At 42.8% G+C, this 19,067-nt stretch overlaps 1 protein-coding gene across 2 annotated transcripts in view; it reads left to right on the top strand.

The window, feature by feature from the left end:
- actr5 (actin related protein 5) overlaps positions 1-10,377 on the top strand; it is an 84,866-nt gene extending 74,489 nt beyond the window's left edge. For both annotated transcript variants that reach the window (XM_059980848.1, XM_059980847.1), the window contains 2 exons: positions 5,633-5,765; positions 9,474-10,377. In XM_059980848.1, the coding sequence (XP_059836831.1) occupies positions 5,633-5,765; positions 9,474-9,659 (319 nt within the window). In that variant the 3' untranslated portion in view covers positions 9,660-10,377. The remainder of the gene's footprint in view (positions 1-5,632; positions 5,766-9,473) is intronic.
- The last annotated feature ends 8,690 nt before the right edge of the window (positions 10,378-19,067 follow it).

Raw genomic sequence — 19,067 nt, 5'->3', positions numbered from 1 at the left:
CAGAGCCTCCCCAGCATCATTCCATTTGCCCAACATCTCCATCCACCTAATACGCACCAGCCACTGCCTTGTCCCTCCCTCCCACTTCTATACGCCACCTATAATCCACCTATTTAACACTAGCCCAATTATAAGACAGTCTACAATGCCCAATGAACTTACTAACTGCCATGTCTTTGGAATGTGGGAGGAAACCAGAGCACCCAGAGGAAGCCCACACGGTCGTGAGGAGAATATACAAGCTCCTTACAGACAGTGGCGGAAGGGAACCTGGGTTGCTGACACTGTAATAGCGCTATGCTACCATGCCACCCATAAATAAATACTGAAGCAGGCTCAAAAGATGAGATTTCTCTTTATTTTATTTAGAGATACATCATGGTAACAGGTTCTTCCAGGCCAACAAGCCCACACCACTTAATTACACCCATGTGATCAATTTAACCTACTAACCTGTACTTTAAAATGTGGAGTGTTTGGGGGGGGGGGGGGGGAAATGGGAGCCAATTGCCAGAGTTAGAGAGGCACAGACATCTGAAGCTTTTGGGGCTGAATGAGAGTGGAGTTAAAAATAGAAGTGGCCATGGAGGTGTTTGTTAGTGAAGAAAAATATTTTCATATCAAGGTCTTGCTTAGCCAAGATCAGCAGGGACAGGTGATGTGTGAATTGTATGGTGAGACATAGGACACAAAGACATGATTATCTTTCTTCCCACTCATCTACTGTCTTTCTAAAGGACAAAGATCGGGTCTGCTGACAAAGGGAAATAGGGAAGAGGGAATGTGTTGATGGACAGGAAACAGGAAAATGTATGCTTCAAATTATCACAAGCAGCCAGTGGGTACTATATACACTTAATGGCCACTTTATTGGGAACACCTGTACACCTTGTTAATGAAAATATCTAATAAGACAATCATGTGGCATCAACTCCATGCATAAAAGCGCACAGATATGATCAAGTGGTTCAGTTGTGATTCAGAGCAGCCATTGTTGGGAGTGGTCCAGCTTTGGCTCAACAGGCTTGGGCGAGAAAAGGTGGAGGTTCAAAGTAAGAAAGTTTCTAGTAAGTTTTTTTTTGCTAGTACATAGCGAGAGTGCTGAGAATGGATCCGGAGGTAGTGGAATGTTCAAACAAAACACACAAAATGCTGGTGGAACAAGCAGGCCAGGCAGCATCTGTAGGGAGAAGCACTGTCGAAGTTTCGGGCCGAGACCCTTCTCATGTAGTGGAATGTTCCCTGTGTGATATGTGACAAATCTGGAAGACCCACAGTCGTCTCCCTGATAACTACATCTGCACGAAGTGCATCAAGCTGCAGCTCTTCAGAGACCCAGTCAAGGAACTGGAACTGCAGCTGGATGACCTTCAGCTCATATGGGAGAATGAGGAGGTGACAGCAGGAGCTGCAGGGAGGTCGGCACCCCTAGGTTACAAAAGGGAGGTACTTGGGTGATTGTCAGGAGATGGAATAGGCAGCCAGTGCAGAGTACCCTTTTGGCTGTTCCCAGCAATAGACACTTTAGACACTGTCGGGGGGAGGGGGTTGTGCAGTTTCAGGGGAACCTACCAGAAGGAAGGTTCTGGCATCCTGGTTTCTGGCATTGAATCTGCCTCTGTGGCTCAGAAGGGAAGGGGGGAGATGAGTGCTGTAGTGATAGGGAGTTTCATAGAGGAGCAGAAAGCAGATTCTGTGGATGTGAAAGAGACACCAGTTTAGTATGTTGCCTCCTGGGTACCAGTGTTAGAGACGTTTTGGATTCAGTCCACTCCATTCCAAAGGGGGAAGGGTGAACAGCTAGAAATCATGGTACCAACAACACAGGTAGGAAAAGGGAGGAGGTCCTGAAGAGAGAATATAGAGAATTAGAGCGAAAGCTGAAAAGCAGGACATTCAGGATCTGGATTGCTGCCTGTGCCACATGCCAGTGAGGGTAAGAATAGAATAATTTGGCAGGTGAATGTGCGGCTGAGGAATTGGTGCAAGGGGCAGGCTTTCAGATTTCTGGCTTATTGGGATTTCTTGGGAAAGTATGACCTGTACAAAAAGGACAGGTTACCGCTGAACCTGAGGGGGACCAATAGTCTTGTTACAGCTGGGTTTTAAATTAATTTGGCAGCGGGGTGGGAAAAGGAATGATAAGGCTAAGGATGGGGCAGTTGGTGTACAACTAGATGCAGTGCAATGTGTAGTGAGACTATGAAGAAGAACAGGTAAATAATAGGGTAAAATTGCAGTCAGTTGGATGAATTAAAGTGTAACAATGGTCCAAAATCAAAAAAAAGTGATGAAAACTGGGACTAAAGTCAAGTCACTTTTATTGTCATTTCGACCATAACTGCTGGTACAGTACATAGTAAAAATGAGACAACGTTTTTCAGGACCCTGGTGTCCATATGTCCATGTCAGGACCATGTTACAAAAACTAGACTGAACTACATAATAAAAAAAACACAAGAGAAAGCTACACTAGACTACAGACCTACACAGGAGTACATAAAGTACACAAAAACAGTGCAGGCATTATAGTAAATAATAAACAGGACAATAGGGCAAGGTGTCAGTCCAGGCTTCGTGTATTGAGGAGTCTGATAGCTTGGGGGAAGAAACAGTTACATAGTCTGGCCGTGAGAGCCCGATTGCTTCGGAGCCTTTTCCCAGATGGCAGGAGGGAGAAGAGATTGTATGAGGGGTGCATGGGGTCCTTCATAATGCTGTTTCATTTGCAGATGTAGCGTGTAGTGTAAATGTCTGTGATGGCGGGAAGAGAGACCTCAATGATCTTCTCAGCTGACCTCACTATCCGCTGCAGGGTCTTGTGATCCGAGATGGTGCAATTTCCAAACCAGGCAGTGATGCAGCTGTTCAGGATGCTCTCAATACAACCCCTGTAGAATATGGTGAGGATGGGGGGTGAGAGATGGACTTTCCTCAGCCTTCGCAGAAAGTAGTGACGCTGCTGGGCTTTCTTTGCTATGGTGCTGGTGTTGAGGGACCAGGTGAGATTCTCCGTCAGGTGAACACCAAGAAATTTGGTGCTGTTTATGATCTCTACCGAGGAGCCGTCGATATTCAGTGGGGAGTGGTCGCTCTGTGCCCTCCTGAAGTCAACAACCATCTCTTTTGTTTTGTTCACATTAAGGACAGGTTGTCGGCTCTGCACCAGTCCGTTAGCCGCTGCAAGCTGTTAGTTGACTTGTTGTTCTTGTTGATGAGACCCAACACAGTCGTGTCATCGGTGAACTTGATGATATGGTTCGAGCTGTGTGTTGCAACACAGTCGTGGGTCAGCAGAGTGAACAGCAGTGGACTGAGCACACAGCCCTGGGGAGCCCCCGTGCTCAGTGTGATGGTGTTGGAGATGCTGCTCCCGATCTGGACTGACTGAGGTCTCCCAGTCAGGAAGTCTAGGATCCAGTTGCAGAGGGAGGTGTTCAGACCCAGTAGGCTCAGCTTTCCAATCAGTTTCTGAGGGATGATTGTGTTGAATGCTGAACTGAAGTCTATGAACAGCATCCGAACGTATGTGTCTTTTTTGTCCAGGTGGGTTAGGGCCAGGTGGAGGGTGGTGGCAATGGCGTCAGAAGATGTAGAATCCTAAAGTTAAGAAACTGCAAAGTTAAAAAGACATTGATGGGGGTTACATAGAGTCCTCTGAACAGTAGCCAGGATGTGGGCTACAAATTACAACAGGAAATAGAAAAGGAATGTAAATATGATAGTCCTGGGGGATTTCATTCTGCAGGTAGATTGTGAAAATCCGTTTGGTGCTGAATCTCAAGAGAGGGAATTTGCAGAATGCTTATGAGATGGCTTTTTAGAGGAGCATGTGGTTGATCCCATCAGGTCAATGGCACTTCTGGATTGGGTGTTATGTAATGACACAGATTTGATTTGGAAGTTTAAGGTAAAGGAACCCTTATGAGGCAGTGATCAAAATATGATAGAATTCACCCTGCAGTTTGAGAAGGATAAAATTAAATATAATGTATCAGTATTACAGTAAAGAGAATTACAGAGGCATGAGACAGGAGATGGCCAAAGCTGATTGGATGTGGACACTAGCCGGGATGATGACAGAACAACAGTGGCTGGTGTTTATGGGGAAAATTTGGAAGGCACAGTAGGAAAGATACATTCCAAAGATGAACTATTCTAAAGGGAGGATGAGTCAAATGTTGAACTTTTTGGCAGAAATGCACAGCTCTAGGATTTGGAGGAAAAAGGGCACGGTATTCCAACCTCATCCCAGCTGTGAAGCATGTCGGAAGGAGCATTGTAGTTTGGAGCTGTTTTGCTGCCTCAGGGCCTGGACAGCTTGCAATCGTTGAGGGAACAAAGAATTCAAAATTATATCAAGACATTTTGCAGGAGGATGTCAGGATAGCCATCCGCCACCTGAAGCTTAAAGGATGTTGTATGATGCAACAAGACAATGATCGAAACACGAGTAAATCAACAACAGAATGGTTTACAAAGAAGAAAATTTGTGTTTTGGAAAGGCTAAGTCAGTGAGCAGACTTTAACCCAATTGAGATGCTGTGGCAAGACCAGAGGTGGGCTGTTCATGCAAGGTATCCCAGAAATATTGATAAACTGAAACATTTTTGTATGGTGTAATCATCTAAAATTCCTCCTTGCTGTTGTCTAAGTCTGATCAACAGCTACAGGAAGCATTTGGTGGAGATTATTGCTGCTAAAGAAGGTTCAAAGGTACCCTCAGATACTTGTAGGTCCTCACCACATCTTCACCATCAATAATAACAAGGAGCAGTGCAGGCTTGGTCTTCCTAAAGTCCATCACCATTTTTTTGTCTAAGAAAGGATGTGCTGGCATTGAAGGGGGTCCAGAGAAGATTCATGAGATGATCCCTCGGATGAAAGGTCATCCAGTCCATTGTAGAGCAAATCAGTCAGCCCCGTTACTGTTCTTTCCTTGTGGTGCTGTATATTATTTTCCTTCAAGCTCTTATCTCTTTCCTTCCTGAAAGACCCTTTGCCTTTTTCTCCCCTCTTTGCAAGCCAAGTTCCAGATCATTGACTTTTTAATGCTTTTCCTCATATTTCCTGTGTGCCTTTTGCTAATTACTTTGAATCTGCTCTGCTCGGTCCTTGAACCATCTGTTGATGGGGACAGCTGCTATCCAACAGCTAAATCTAAACGTGTCATAGCCTTGTACAGCTCCATCTGGTCTCTTAATGCTCTGAGATCGCAGTCTTTAAGAAGAAACAACTCAGCTGTGGGTCCACTTTCAGCACAGCTTTGGGAGGGATCCACTGAGAAAGCCAATGCCAGTATAAACACAAGGGATTCTGCAGATGCTGGAAATGCAGAGTAACACACACAATGCTTAAGGAACTCAGCGGATCAGGCAGCTTTTCTATGGAAAAGAGTACAACAGTAGATGTTTCGAGCTGAGACCCTTCATCAGGATTCATGAAGGCCTGATGAAGGGTCTCAGCTTGAAACATTGATTGTTCATTCCTCTCCATTGATGCTGCCTCACCTCCTGTGTCCCTCCAGCATTTTGTATCCCCCAACTTGCATGGCCATTCTAGACAGGGTTGAAAAGTTGAAGAATGCAGCACAGAGTTGCAAAAATAAAATACACCACCTTTAATTCTGCAGATATTCCAAGAAGGAGCAAGATGAACTTGTACAAAATGTATTCCTTACTGGCGGAAACATTCTATACCCTGGGATGAAGAGAAGAATGGAGAAGGAGCTGCTTTCCATGAGGCCTTTTCAGTCTTCGTTCCAGGTACTACAAATTAAAAGCTGTGTTGAGTTCTTATCTGGTGGGGTGGGGGAGGGTGAGGCTGTGGGGTGGGGTGATGTGGAAGCATCAGTAATGACAAAGATACCAATATATTTTCTGAGGCATGGCTGACAGAAGTTTTGGGACAATGGTCCCTGCATGGTCAGATTCAGAGCTCATTTATTTGTAATACCAAACAGGACTATTGGGTGGATTGGTGAAGGGGTTAAGCATTACTGGAAGAAGTTTTAGATGTACGGCATTGTACAGAGCCTTTGGCCCAAAATGTTCAGCTGATCTCTATGAACCTACTCCACGATCAACCTGACCCATTTCCCACTTTTACATTTTCTTCCTTTATACCATTAATGATAGGGGTACAAAACAGACCTTGGACTTTTCAATGGTTAAACCTCCTTGTCACCCTCTACCATTTTATTGCAACAGCAAGTTTCATTTTGGATAACTAACATCTTATTTCCATGACCATGAGGATTACATGCCTTCGTCGGTCATGGTTGACCACGGATGTTGCGTCCGAGCTGTCTATGTTCGCAAACCAGGGCAGTGTAATATGGAGAGCAGATTGTTGCCCATGTAGCAAGCTTCCCCCTCTCTAAGCATGTGATGAATCCAAAGGAAAGGCAGAGTTTGGCACCAGTAGTGTTGCAGTTGAACTCAGTGTAGATCTGCCTTATGGTCTCCAGCTCTGGGTTTTTCTCTTGGGGTTTATTCTTGATGCCTTCCCATGAGTGGGTATAGCTGCAAGGCTGTGGCAGTTCGAGATCAGAGTTTTCCTTATCATAGATGAGCTGCCAACCATGGCTGATGGCCCCATCTGCCCAAAACTCATGGGGATTAACGAATAATTAATTGTGCTATTTGACTTAGTGCAATGAAGCTATAAAGAATTGGGGGGGAAAAAGCATGTAGGCATGAAAAATTCCATAATGCCTTTGTCATAATGGCAAACTCAGAATAAAAACAAATCTTTTGATTAACTATAAAGCTAAGGAGCTTGATTACCGGAGAATTCAATAAGATTTTGGACATCAGGGATTTGATAGAGGTTGTAATTTGAAATGTTAACTCTACTGTTCTCACACATGTGGCCTCACCTAAGTATTTCCAACATTTTGTTTTTATTTTAGATTTCCACCATCTGCAAGTTTTTTTTATTATTCAGAGATCTGATAACTTTTAATGGATTTTCTCCAACTAATGCATCTGCAAATCAATTTAGAGTCATGCAGAATATATGTGCTTGGTGTAATCCAGGGGTACTTGGCTTCACTGAAAAAAACTTTGAAAGAACACTAATGTCCACTGGGCTTGGAGCCAATCTTTGAAGCTTTTATTTGAAGATTTTTGAGATCTTTACATAAAAAGAAGCAACGGTCTTTGCTCTAGTTTCAGTTGCATATGATGGTTACTGATCTCATTTATTTTCTCCTGCGTAGTACACCTTTATTGAAAAGTACTCCAAAAAAAGTTCAAAAGAAAATTTATTATTAAAGTATGTAAAACATATGTAGCCTTGAGATACATTTTCTTGCAGGCCTTCGCAGGAACTTAGTACAATAGAATCCATGTAAAACCATACTAACAAAGGTAGAGTTTAGAGTCCTACCTAAAGTCTGTCTACAGTAGGGGTTCCCAACCTGGGTCCACAGACCCCTTGCTTAATGGCATAAAAAAGGCTGGTCTACAAGCTGTGGAAGTCAGTTCAGTGCTGGTGCGGGTGAAGCTATTCACTCTGTTCCAGGAGCCCAGGGCTGTTCCTGAGCCTGGTGACATGGGACCCAAGATACCTGCACCTCCCACCTGACGGTAGTAGTGAGAAAAGAGGGAGACAGATCAAACATGGGCAGATGCAACAGGCGCAGGTGGGGGATCTTGGCTCGCAAGTTGTAGTGGGGCTGAGCATTGATTTGTTTTCCACTCTTGGGTCTCGATGCTTTAATCTGGCTTGGTCGCCTCTGGAGCTCTTTCTGGCGATGGTCATACCCACTTTCCTGAGAGTCAAGTTTGCCAAATCCTTCAGAAGATCATAAAACCACTAGTTTGTTTAGACGGTTCAGAAGTTTGTTTCTTAAAGGGAAATTACAGGCAGTGAATTGCATTACTAGTAGTTCAGAAGAAGTACATTTAGTACAGGGGTTCCCTACTTGGTGTTCATGGACCCCTTGCTTAATGATCCATGGCATCCATGGGAACCCCTGAAGTAGAATATCTAGCGGTTTTGTCACCTTATATCCCTGGCGTCATCTTGGCTTTGCTTTCTGTTGTTAGGTAATTCTCTTAAACGTTATATCTAACTGACATTTAGTAGCCAGAAAAGTAATAACCTATTGGGGTTTGTTGCCCATCTAGAAGAGCTTCTACATCACTTCATGTCCTAAATGATTTTATCACCATCTAATCATACTTGAGGTGCAGACTATTCGAGCTCCACAAAGTTGTATAAACAGCAGATGAGATGAATGACCATTTAATCTGACTACAATGATTCAATTTAAGCAGAATTGCCAGAAAGGAATTCCTGATTTACATTGTATATTATATGTTTAGAAGGGCAAGAATGAACTGTAAGGAGTTTTCACTCTGAATCTGTTCAGCAGCAATTGTTGTGGAGGCTCTCCCCCCCCCCCCCCCCCAAGGGGCGACTGTGAATATTGCATCCCAGCAGTCTACATGATGCAAGGCAGTACGAAATGTAGAGCAAGCTGTTGTCCATGTGGTAGGCTCTCCCCCACCCCCCCCCCCCCCCCATTTAGCTGATGAATCCAAAGGCAGAGACCGATGTAGTTTGGCAACAGTGGCGTCATGGGAGTTGCCAGACAGTGTTGAACTCAACATTGGGCTGCTTTAGGGACTTCAGCACTGGATTTTACTCCTGAAGCCCTTCCGAGGAATGGGTATGGCCGCAGTGCAACGGAGGTTTGAGATCAGAGCTTTCATTCTCCTAGATGAGTTGCCAACCACGGGTGACGAGCCCCGTCTGCCTGAAACAACTGATTTTAAGGTGATAGTAGCATGCCTTTGCCCCTTTTCGTAACAATAAGAACTGCTCTGCTGATCTTAGTAGCTAAGTCACTCGTGAAGGCCAGGAGCTGGACTTGGTTCTTGGGACTATTGGAGATACACAACTTTATGAGCGTTTAATAGGTTGTGGGAGCTTATCCTCACTACCACCCCTCAGCTATGACAACCTTAAGGAATCAGCAATTAATTGCAACAATTCCTAAATTCTTTTATTTCAGAACATATCTATTGCTGATGTTGTTGCCTTTGTACGAGAGAGATGAGCTTTCCTGTTTGTGCATTAATTTAGCGTTATGATTTCTGATTCCTTGCTGAAATTTGGGTAAATTTTTGTGGTCTTCAAGATGAGGAATCTTTGCACACAGGCATCATTGCTCTGTTTTCATCAATCACTGAGGTACAATTAAAACTGCGAATATGTAACAATCCCAGATTCTTCAAAGCCAAAACTACAAGTTTGAGAGGTCTTTTGTTCCATGATTATGGGCAAGTTTGCAATATGAGTCCTTAGTGAAAAGAGACCAACTCAAATACTTGTGTACATTCAGATTTATCTCCTTGAAACAAAATCTATAGAAGTGAATCAATATCGCCATCAATTGTTATGAAGTCACCTTTCTCCTTTAAGTCACTTCTGGATTGATATGGGGTCTTTGTGTCTTTCAGGTGGTTGTTGCTGCCAATCCTGTTCTGGATGCCTGGTTTGGTGCTCGTGATTGGGCTGTGAAGCACAAGGATCGAACTGAGGGCTGGATCACACTCTCTGAGTATGAAGAGAAAGGAGGAGAGTACTTGAGTGAACATGTTGCTTCTAATATTTATGTGCCGATGAGCCTTACGAAACCAGCTTAGTTGCACTGGCAAACCAGAAGATTTTGGACAAATTCAATCATTGACCTGGCTTTTGCATAAATTGAGAGACATCTCTTTTGAACTGAAGCCAAATTAATTGCTTTGACAAGCTAAAAGACAGTTCTTGATGTTTTTATATAAAAGACATTTATTTTGAATTGTAAATACTTAATTTGAACTGGATTACAGAATAATTTAAAAAAATATTTTCCTGTTTCAGGATGTGGATAACCTGTAGATCAGTATCTATTAACAACGTACAATGTTGTCTCAAGATTAAGTGATGGCTAAGAAGTCCTGATGAAGTGTCTCAGCTCAAAATGTGGACTGTTTATCCATTCCATAGATACTACCTGACATTGAGTTCCTCTAGCATTTTGTATGTGTTACTCTAGCTAAGAAGAGATGTAGGTTGAAAGTGATAGCAGAAGTATTCATTTTTATCTCTATATATCCCTTCCTACATTGTGGAACTTGTCTTGATCGCCATTTGGCACGATGGATAAAACTTACCCTGCTGAAACCAAGTCTATGTGCACATAAGGTGTCCCTTGGAATACAGCCTGGGATAATACATGCAACCTGATTTGAATTTATTTAAAACTTGGAAAAGGCATGCTTTGACTTTCTTTTAATTGGATTTGCTCCTTACTCTGAACATTTACTCTGGTAAACTGTCTTTAAAGGAGATATAATTTATTAAATTATTACAGCAGTATATTCCAGTACGGAAGTGTTGCCATTTGACAATACTTGTGAATATTGCAACCTCTTAAATGTTAATGATTTTGTTTATTTCATTCAAGTGGATTACTGATTTCTTAAAATGTCTTCAGAATATTGGAAGAAAGAAATATTGTGGAACTGCCTTTTTCTGTCTTGATTTTGTGTGGCCAACAGTCTATTGCTACCCAAAGAAAAACTACCATATGAATGAAGATATTTATAAAATATCTCTCACAACCGCAGAACATCAGAGCAACATCAGCACCTTCTCCAGTGTGTAAGAATGAGAGGTAATCATGTCAAAATGTACAGAGTTCCTAGGAGGCTTGAAGGGTAAATACGGAGTTGGTCTCTCCCCTGGCTGGGATATGTGGAAACCGAGGGTTACAGACTCATCTTAGCCACTCAGGACAGAACTGAAAAATTTCTTCATCCCTGGAGTTCACTTGTTAAGGATGTGGAAACTGAATTGCTGAGTACAATAACACCAATATTGTTAACATCAGTAGATATTATGGAATCAAGTGTTTTGGGGTTAGTGCACCAAAGAAAATATTTAAAGGTAAAAATAAGTGTAATGGATTGAATGACCAACTACTGGTATTTAAGTTCTTATCTTTAGAATGTTACCCGGGTTTCAGCACCTAAGTTATAGGGAAAGATTGAACAAGTTAGATCTTTATTCTTTGGAGCATAGAAGATTGAAGGGGGGGGGGGGGGACTTGATAGAGGTATTTAAAATTATGAGGGGGATAGATAGAGCTGACGTGGATAGGCTTTTTCCATTAAGAGTAGGGAGATTCAAACAAGAGGACATGAGTTGAGACTTAAGGGGCAAAAGTTTAAGTGTAACATGAGGGGGAATTTCTTTACTCAGAGTGGTAGCTGTGTGGAATAAACTTCCAGTAGAAGTGGTAGAGGCAGGTTCAGTATTATTTAAAGCAAAATTGGATAGGTATATGGACAGGAAAGGAATGGAGGGTTATGGGCTGAGTGCAGGTCAGTGGGACTAGGTGAGAGTAAGCGTTCGGCATGGACTAGAAGAGCCGAGATGGCCTGCTTCAGTGCTGTAATTGTTATATGGTTATATCACATAGCTCTTTACAGTCAATGATTAGAAGATTGTAGATTCATAAAACTTAGCTATGCTGGGAGTGGCTGGATAAAACTATATTTCTGCCTAGCTTGTTGGTGATCTGGACACTGAAACTGGTTACAGGAAAGCTCACTCCATTTAGAAGGTAACTGGTTGAATATTTGGGTGCTGGAATCTTCAAGGCAGTAAATGGAACTGGGGTGCAGCAGTGGCAAGAACTGGTTTCTCTTTGCCCAGCTTTGGGGCCAAATCACATCCGTCACAACGCAGTTTGAATTTGCCTATCACTGGAGCCAAATGGTCTCCCCACATGATGCATATTTTGATTTGCCCAGCTTTGGGGCCAATAGGTCTCCCACAGGATTTCCATTTTGGATCTTGTGAAGTACTGTCACTGTTTTAAAAAAAATACAAAGGGAATCCATTTGTGTTCAACTTACATGGGCCCTTAGCTCCTAAGCAGAGCATTGGCCATCGATGACTGCCCATCTTCATCATCCTCTAAAGTTGATGGTACAGTTGGAGTTCATCAATGCTTCTGCAATCCATTGTATCCACTATATAGGTGTTTGGCCTAAACAGCTTTACCAAAGCCTGTTGGCCAGCCTTGACTGTTTACACCTCTCACCACGGGGACGAAGGGTTGAACTTTGAGATGCGTTTGTGTTCAACGATCTCTCCCAAAACAGGAGTATGCTGATAAGTAATAGCCAATTAACCCAGTTTAATGAATCTGATTACCAGGCCGCTAGAATAACTCCCATATCCTACAAAGAAATGCCTTTGGATCACTAACATTCCTAACAGAAGAGAGGGCTCTTTTCGATGACTTGGAGCTCAGAACTAGACAAGAGGTCCAGCCAAGACTTGTGCTCCAAATCTGTGGAGCAGCTCTTGAAACCCTTAACCTTCTAAACTGAGAATGCTACCAACAGTCACTAGGTAATTTATTAAATCTGTTCCATTCACTGAAAGATGGAAAAGTGTAAAATTATGAAAGAACCAAGAACAAAAGAAACATATGGTAGGATAATTCAAGCCCCTGAAGGGAAAAAAGCTTAAGAAGACTGATTTTTATGTCAAAATTATTGGCAATCTTGCAGGCTGAGTACATGTGAAATCCAAGTTCTTGTCATAACAAATATATCAAAAAGTACAAGGCTTTGGCTAGAGAGTGAAATAAGAGAATAAAAGTGACTCTTGGGAGTGAATACTGTAAATCTGCAAAGTGCGTACCTCTGCTGGTACAAGCTGAACGTAAAGTACTCTTGCAAAGTATTCAGAATGTACAGCATGCTTGTTAGTGTCCGCTTTGCTTCAAAAACACTGCTGCCTCTTGATATTAAGTTTGTGCATCCAGACTCTAGGCTGCTGCTCCAGGGCAGTGTGAGGACTGTACTGTTGAATCTTGAGGGAGAGACATACAGAACAGAGAAGGATTAGCTTTATTTGTCACATGTACATTGCAAAGTACAGTGAATTGCGTAGTTTTTCATCAAACCAAATAAATGGGGATTGTGCTGAGCAGTCTGCAAGTACCATGTTTCAGTGCCATCATTGCAACCCCACAACTCACTCATCCAAACCATATGCCTTTGGAATGTGGGAGGAAACCCACATGGTTACAGGGAGAATGGCAAACCCCAGTCAGTGATCTCTGGCACTGTAAAGTGATAGCTCTGTCTGCTACGTTATCATGCTGCCCATTGAACTACTGGCTCACCAGCTAGAAGAGGCACCGTTTAAAGCAGGGGTCTCCCCCCCCCCCCCCCCCGGTTAATTGTAAAGCTCTGTGGCACATAAAAGGTTGGGAATCCCTGGTTTAAAAGAATAATGGACTTAACCATGGCACTGATGATGATACTCTGCAGGAGGTCTTGGGGTTTTTGATCAATGGTTCATTGAGGATTGTGGGAACTTCCTGTGCACAAACTGATCATTGAGTTCCCTGAGTCATAGAGCACAGAAACATGCTGTTCAGCCCATCTAGTCCTTGCCAAACGTATTCTGCCTAGTCCCATTGCCCTGCACCTGAACCAAAGCATTGTCTACCCCTCTCATCCATGTACTTAACCAAATCAAACTCGCATCCACCACATTCACTGGCAGCTCATTCCCCCCCCCCCTCTGTGAAGAATTCTTTAAGTACTCTGCTAACTGGAAGGAGTTTGTTCATTCTCCCTGTAACTATGTAGGTTTCCTCCCACATTCTAAAGACCTAAGTTGTGGACATGCTCTGATGGCAGTAACTTAAATGCAAACCATTCTGCTAAGCCCCAAGTTGAATGTATCTGGAAGTACAGGGGACTCGTAACAGACCACAAGACATAGGAGCAGTATTAGGTCATTCAGCTCATTGTGTCTGCTCCATTCTTCCATCTCGACTGATCTATTATCCCTCTCAACCCCATTTGCCTGCCTTCTCATCCTAACCATTGACGCCCTGACTCAAGAACCCATCAACCTCTGCTTTAAATGTACCCAATGCTCTGGCTTCCACAGCCGCCTGTGACAATAAATTCCACAGATTTACCAACCTCTGACTAAATAAGTTCCTCCGCATCCCTGTTCTAAATGGACATTCCTCTGTTCTGAGGCTGTTCCCCCACTACAGGAAACATCGCCTCCACATCTAACCACTTCTTTCAATATTCGGTGGATTTCAACACGATCCCCCCCACCCCCCCGCCATTATTCTGAACGCCAGCGAGTACAGGCCCTGTGCTATGAAATGCTCCCCACACGTTAACCCTTTCATTCCCTGGACCATTCTCATGAACCTCTGGATCCTCTCCAATGCCAGTACATCCTTTCTTGCATAATGGACCCAAAACTGCTCTCAATACTTTAATGAGGAGTCGTGTATTGAATTTTCATAAGGCGTTTGGTAAGGGCCCACACAGAAAGGTAAGAGTAAATTGGAGGTAAAACACAGATGTGGGTGAGTAATTTCAGTAGTTAGCTGAAAACCGCTTGGTTATTGCCTTATTTTTAAATATCTAGTAATTCGCTTTACCAAATAACACTACGTGCGGATTAAGTGTCAACTTTCTATTTCCCATCGATTTCGGCAGTAACAGCTATGTAATCATTTAGTAACACAAGGTAACTGATACTTTTCCGCGCAGCTAATGGAAAACATTCAGTGAAATGGGTGGTGGCTTGGCAGATTACGTAATAACAAATGAATACAAGTTATTCTGAAAGGAAGAACTTCAAAGCAGATTTCAACTTCCCCTGTAGGCCAGTTTAATTCAGCTGGTGCAGTACTGTAGCCTTCGTTTGGTTTTACTGATGTCTAAATACTGATATGAAAGCAAAATCTGCGGAGTTTCTTACCCTGATCCGCATGATTAACCCTAGCCCGTATACAGATAAGATCACACTCTGATGCCGGCCATAAGATACAGGAGCGGAATTCGGCCATTTGGCCCATCAAGTCTGCTCCGTCAATCCATCATTGCTGATTTATCATCCTTCTCAACTTCATTCTGCCTTTTCCCCGTAACTTTCGACGCCCCTACTTATTAAGAACTTATCTATCAACCTATGCTTTAAAAAAAAACACGCCAATGACTTGGCTTCCATAGCCATCCGTGGCAATGAATTCCACAGAGCCACCGCCCTGGCAGTAAAGAAATTCCTTCTCATCTATGTTTCAAAAGGGCATCTTTGTAGTCTGAGGCTGTGCCCTCTAGTACTAGTCTCCCTCGCTAAAGGAAGCATCCTCTCCACAGAGACTCTTACCTACCCTTTCAGTATTCAATAGGTTTCAATGAAATCTCCTCTTGTTCGTCGAAACGCCAGTGAATACAGGCCCAGCAACAATTACCTTTCATTGTCCTTTCAGATCGTGAAACTCTGTCATTATTACCCTATTGAGAATACACATCTATGAGTTTTAAATGCAAATTGATAGACATCCTTTTAGCCTACAGCCATCTTCTTCATTGATACTAGGACCTTGCCAAAAGGAAATAGCTCAACAAGAGGGCATCCATCATGAAGGACTCCCAACCATCCAGGTCATGCCCTCTTCTCATTACCACTGCCAGGGGAGGAGGCACGGGAGCCTGAGAAACACACACTCAGTGATTTAGGAACACTTTCTTTCCCTCGGCATCAGTTTTCTAAACAGTCCACAAACACAAACTCACTATTTTGCTCTCTTTTCTCATAGAACAGAGAGTATTATAGCACAGGTTAGTTGGCCCACAATGTTGTGCCAATCTTTTAACTCTTCAGTCTAACCCTTTCCTCCTACATAACCATCCAATTTCATGAAAGCACAAATTATTTTTGCACTACTTATTTATTTTTTATATCTCGTAACTTAATGGTATCTTTTATGTATTGCACTGTATTGTTGCTACAAAATAACAAATTCACAACGTATGTCAGTGATAAAAATCCTGATTCTGGTTCACTATTTATTCATCATAGTCATGAGGGAAAATGGTAAATATTTACTCAACATCAGATAGAACTATCATTCATGCTGTACACAGAGCTATCTCTCTGCATTTTGTTTCGCCAAAGTCAATAACTTTGCTCAGCCCTTCTCGCTGCTTTAGATTATAAGACCATGGAGCAAATTAGGCCATTCAGCCCATTGAGTTTTCCCCACCATTCCATCATGACTGATTCAAGTTGTAAAATAAGTCATCTCTAACTAGGGTACTAGCCTCCATAGTATCCAAGACACTTTCAAGGAACGGTGCCTCAGAAAGGTGATGTCCATTATTAAGGACCCCCGTTACCCAGGCCATGCCCTCTTCTCATTTTTACTGTCAGGAAGGAGATACAGACACAACAATTCAGGGACAACTTCTTCCCCTTTGCCATCTGATTCCTAAGTGGACTTTGAACCCATGAACATGTCCTCACTTTCTTTTTAACATATATTACTTCTGTTTTGCACTATTCTTAATCTATTTAGTCTATATATTTTTTTTCTTTCTACATTATCATGTATTAAACTGCTACTGCTGTTGGCAAATTTTACAACACATGCCAGTGATAAAAACCTGATTTTAATTTATTATCCCTCTCAACCATTTCCCCTACCTTCTGCCCATAACCTTCCACACCCTGATTAATCAAGAACCTATCACCCTAATATATACCCAGTGATTTGGCAGTGACCGACAGAGATGTTGGTGGCAATGAATTCCACAGATTCACCTCCCTCTGGTTAAAGAATGTTTTCCTCATCTCTGTTCTAATGGACTTCCTTCTATTCTGAGGCTGTGCACTCTGGTCCTAATCTCCCCCAATGCTGGAAACATCCTCTCCACATCCACTGTATCCAGAATCAGAATCAGGTTTATTATCACCGGTATGTGTTGTGAAATTTGTTAACTTAGCAGCAGCAGTTCAATGCAATATGTAATAATAAATAAATAAATAAATAAATCAGATATATGTATATTGAATAGATTTAAAAACATGCAAAAACAGAAATGATATGTATTTTAAAAGTGAGGTAGTGTTCACAGATTCAATGTCCATTTAGGAATCGGATGGCAGGGGGAAGAAGCTGTCCCTGAATTTCTGAGTGTGCCTTTAGGCTTCTGGATCTCCTACCTGATGGTAACAGTGAGAAAAGGACATGCCCTGGGTGCTGGAGGTCTTTAATAATGGACGCTGCCTTTCTGAGACACCACTCCTTGAAGATGTCTTGGGTACTTTGTAGGCTAGTCCCAAGATGAAGCCAACTACATTTATGATCCTCTGCAGCTTCTTTCATAGAAACATAGAAAACCTACAGCACAATACAGGCCCTTCAGCCCACAAAGCTGTGCCAAACATGGCCCTAACTTAGAAATTACTAGGCTTACCCATGGCCCTCTATTTTTCTAAGCTCCACATACCTATCCAAAAGCCTCTTGAAAGACCCTATCATATCCACCACCACCACCGTTGCCGGCATCTCATTCCACGCACTCACCACTTTCTGCACGAGTAAATAAATAAATAAATAAATAAATAGATTGCCCTGACCACTCCTATGTACCTACTCCCCAGCACCTTAAACCTGTGTCCTCTTGTGGCAACCATTTCAGCCCTGGGGAAAAAGCCTCTGACTATCCACACAATCAATGCCTCTCATCATTTTATACAGCTCTATCTGGTCACCCCTCATCCTCCGTTGCTCCAAGGAGAAAAGGCTGAGTTCACTCAACCTGTTTTCATAAGGCATGCTCCCCAATCCAGGCAACGTCCTTGTAAATCTCCTCTGCACCCTTTCTATGGCTTCCACATCCTTCCTGTAGTGAGGCAACCAGAACTGAGTACGGTACTCCAAGTGGACTCTGACCAGGGTTCTATATAGCTGCAAAATTATCTCTTGGCTCCTAAATTCAATTCCACAGTTAATAAAGGCCAATACAGTGTATGCAGCCTTAACCACAGAATCAACCTGCGCAGCTGCTTGGAGTGTCCTAAGGACTCGGACCCCAAGATCCCTCTGATCCTCCACACTGCCAAGAGTCTTACAATTAATACTATATTCTGCCATCATGTTTGACCTACCAAAATGAAGCACCTCACACTTATCTGGGTTGAACGCCATCTGCCACTTCTCAGCCCAGTTTTGCATCCTATCAATGTCCCACTGTAACCTCTGACAGCCCTCCACACTATCCACAACACCTCCAACCTTTATGTCATCAGCAAACTTACTAATCCATCCCTCCACTTCCTCATCCAGGTCATTTATAAAAATCACGAAGAGTAAGGGTCCCAGAACAGATCCCTGAGGCACCCCACTGGTGACTGACCTCCATGCAGAATCTGACCTGTCTACAACCACTCTTTGCCTTCTGTGGGAAAGCCAGTTCTGGATCCACAAAGCAATGTCCCCTTGGATCCCATGCCTCCTTACTTTCTCAATAAGCCTTGCATGGGGTACCTTATCAAATGCCTTGCTGAAATCCATTTACACAACATCTACTGCTCTTCCTTCATCAATATGTTTAGTCACATCCTCAAAAAATTCTATCAGGCACGACCTGCCCTTGATAAAGCCATGCTGACTATTCCTATTCATATTATACCTCTCCAAATGTTCATTAATCCTGCCTCTCAGGATTTTCTCCATCATTTGACTAACTGCTGAAGTAAGACTCACTGGTCTATAATTTCCTTGGCTATCTCTACTCCCTTTCTTGAATAAAGGAACAACATCCACAACTCTCCAATCCTCCAGAACCTCTCCTGTCCCCATTGATGATGCAAAGATCATTGCCAGAGGCTCAGCAATCTCTTCTCTCACCTCCCACAGCAGCCTGGATTACATATCATCCGATCCCAGCAACTTATCCAACTTGATGCTTTCCAAAAGCTCCAGCACATCCTCTTTCTTAATATTGACATGCTCAAGCTTTTCAATCGACTGTAAGTCATCACTACAATCACTAAGATCCTTTTCCATAGTGAATACTGAAGTAAAGTATTCATTAAGTACCTCTGCTATTTCGTCTGGTTCCATATACACTTTCCCACTGTCACACTTGATAGGTCCTGTTCTTTCATGTCTTATCCTCTTGCTCTTCACCTACATGTAGAATGCCTTGAGGTTTTCC

This window comes from Hypanus sabinus, chromosome 9, assembly GCF_030144855.1.
Source record: "Hypanus sabinus isolate sHypSab1 chromosome 9, sHypSab1.hap1, whole genome shotgun sequence".
Classification (NCBI taxonomy): Eukaryota; Metazoa; Chordata; class Chondrichthyes; order Myliobatiformes; family Dasyatidae; genus Hypanus; species Hypanus sabinus.
Note: the sequence above shows the minus strand (reverse complement) of the source record. Positions and strands in the feature narration are given on the sequence as shown.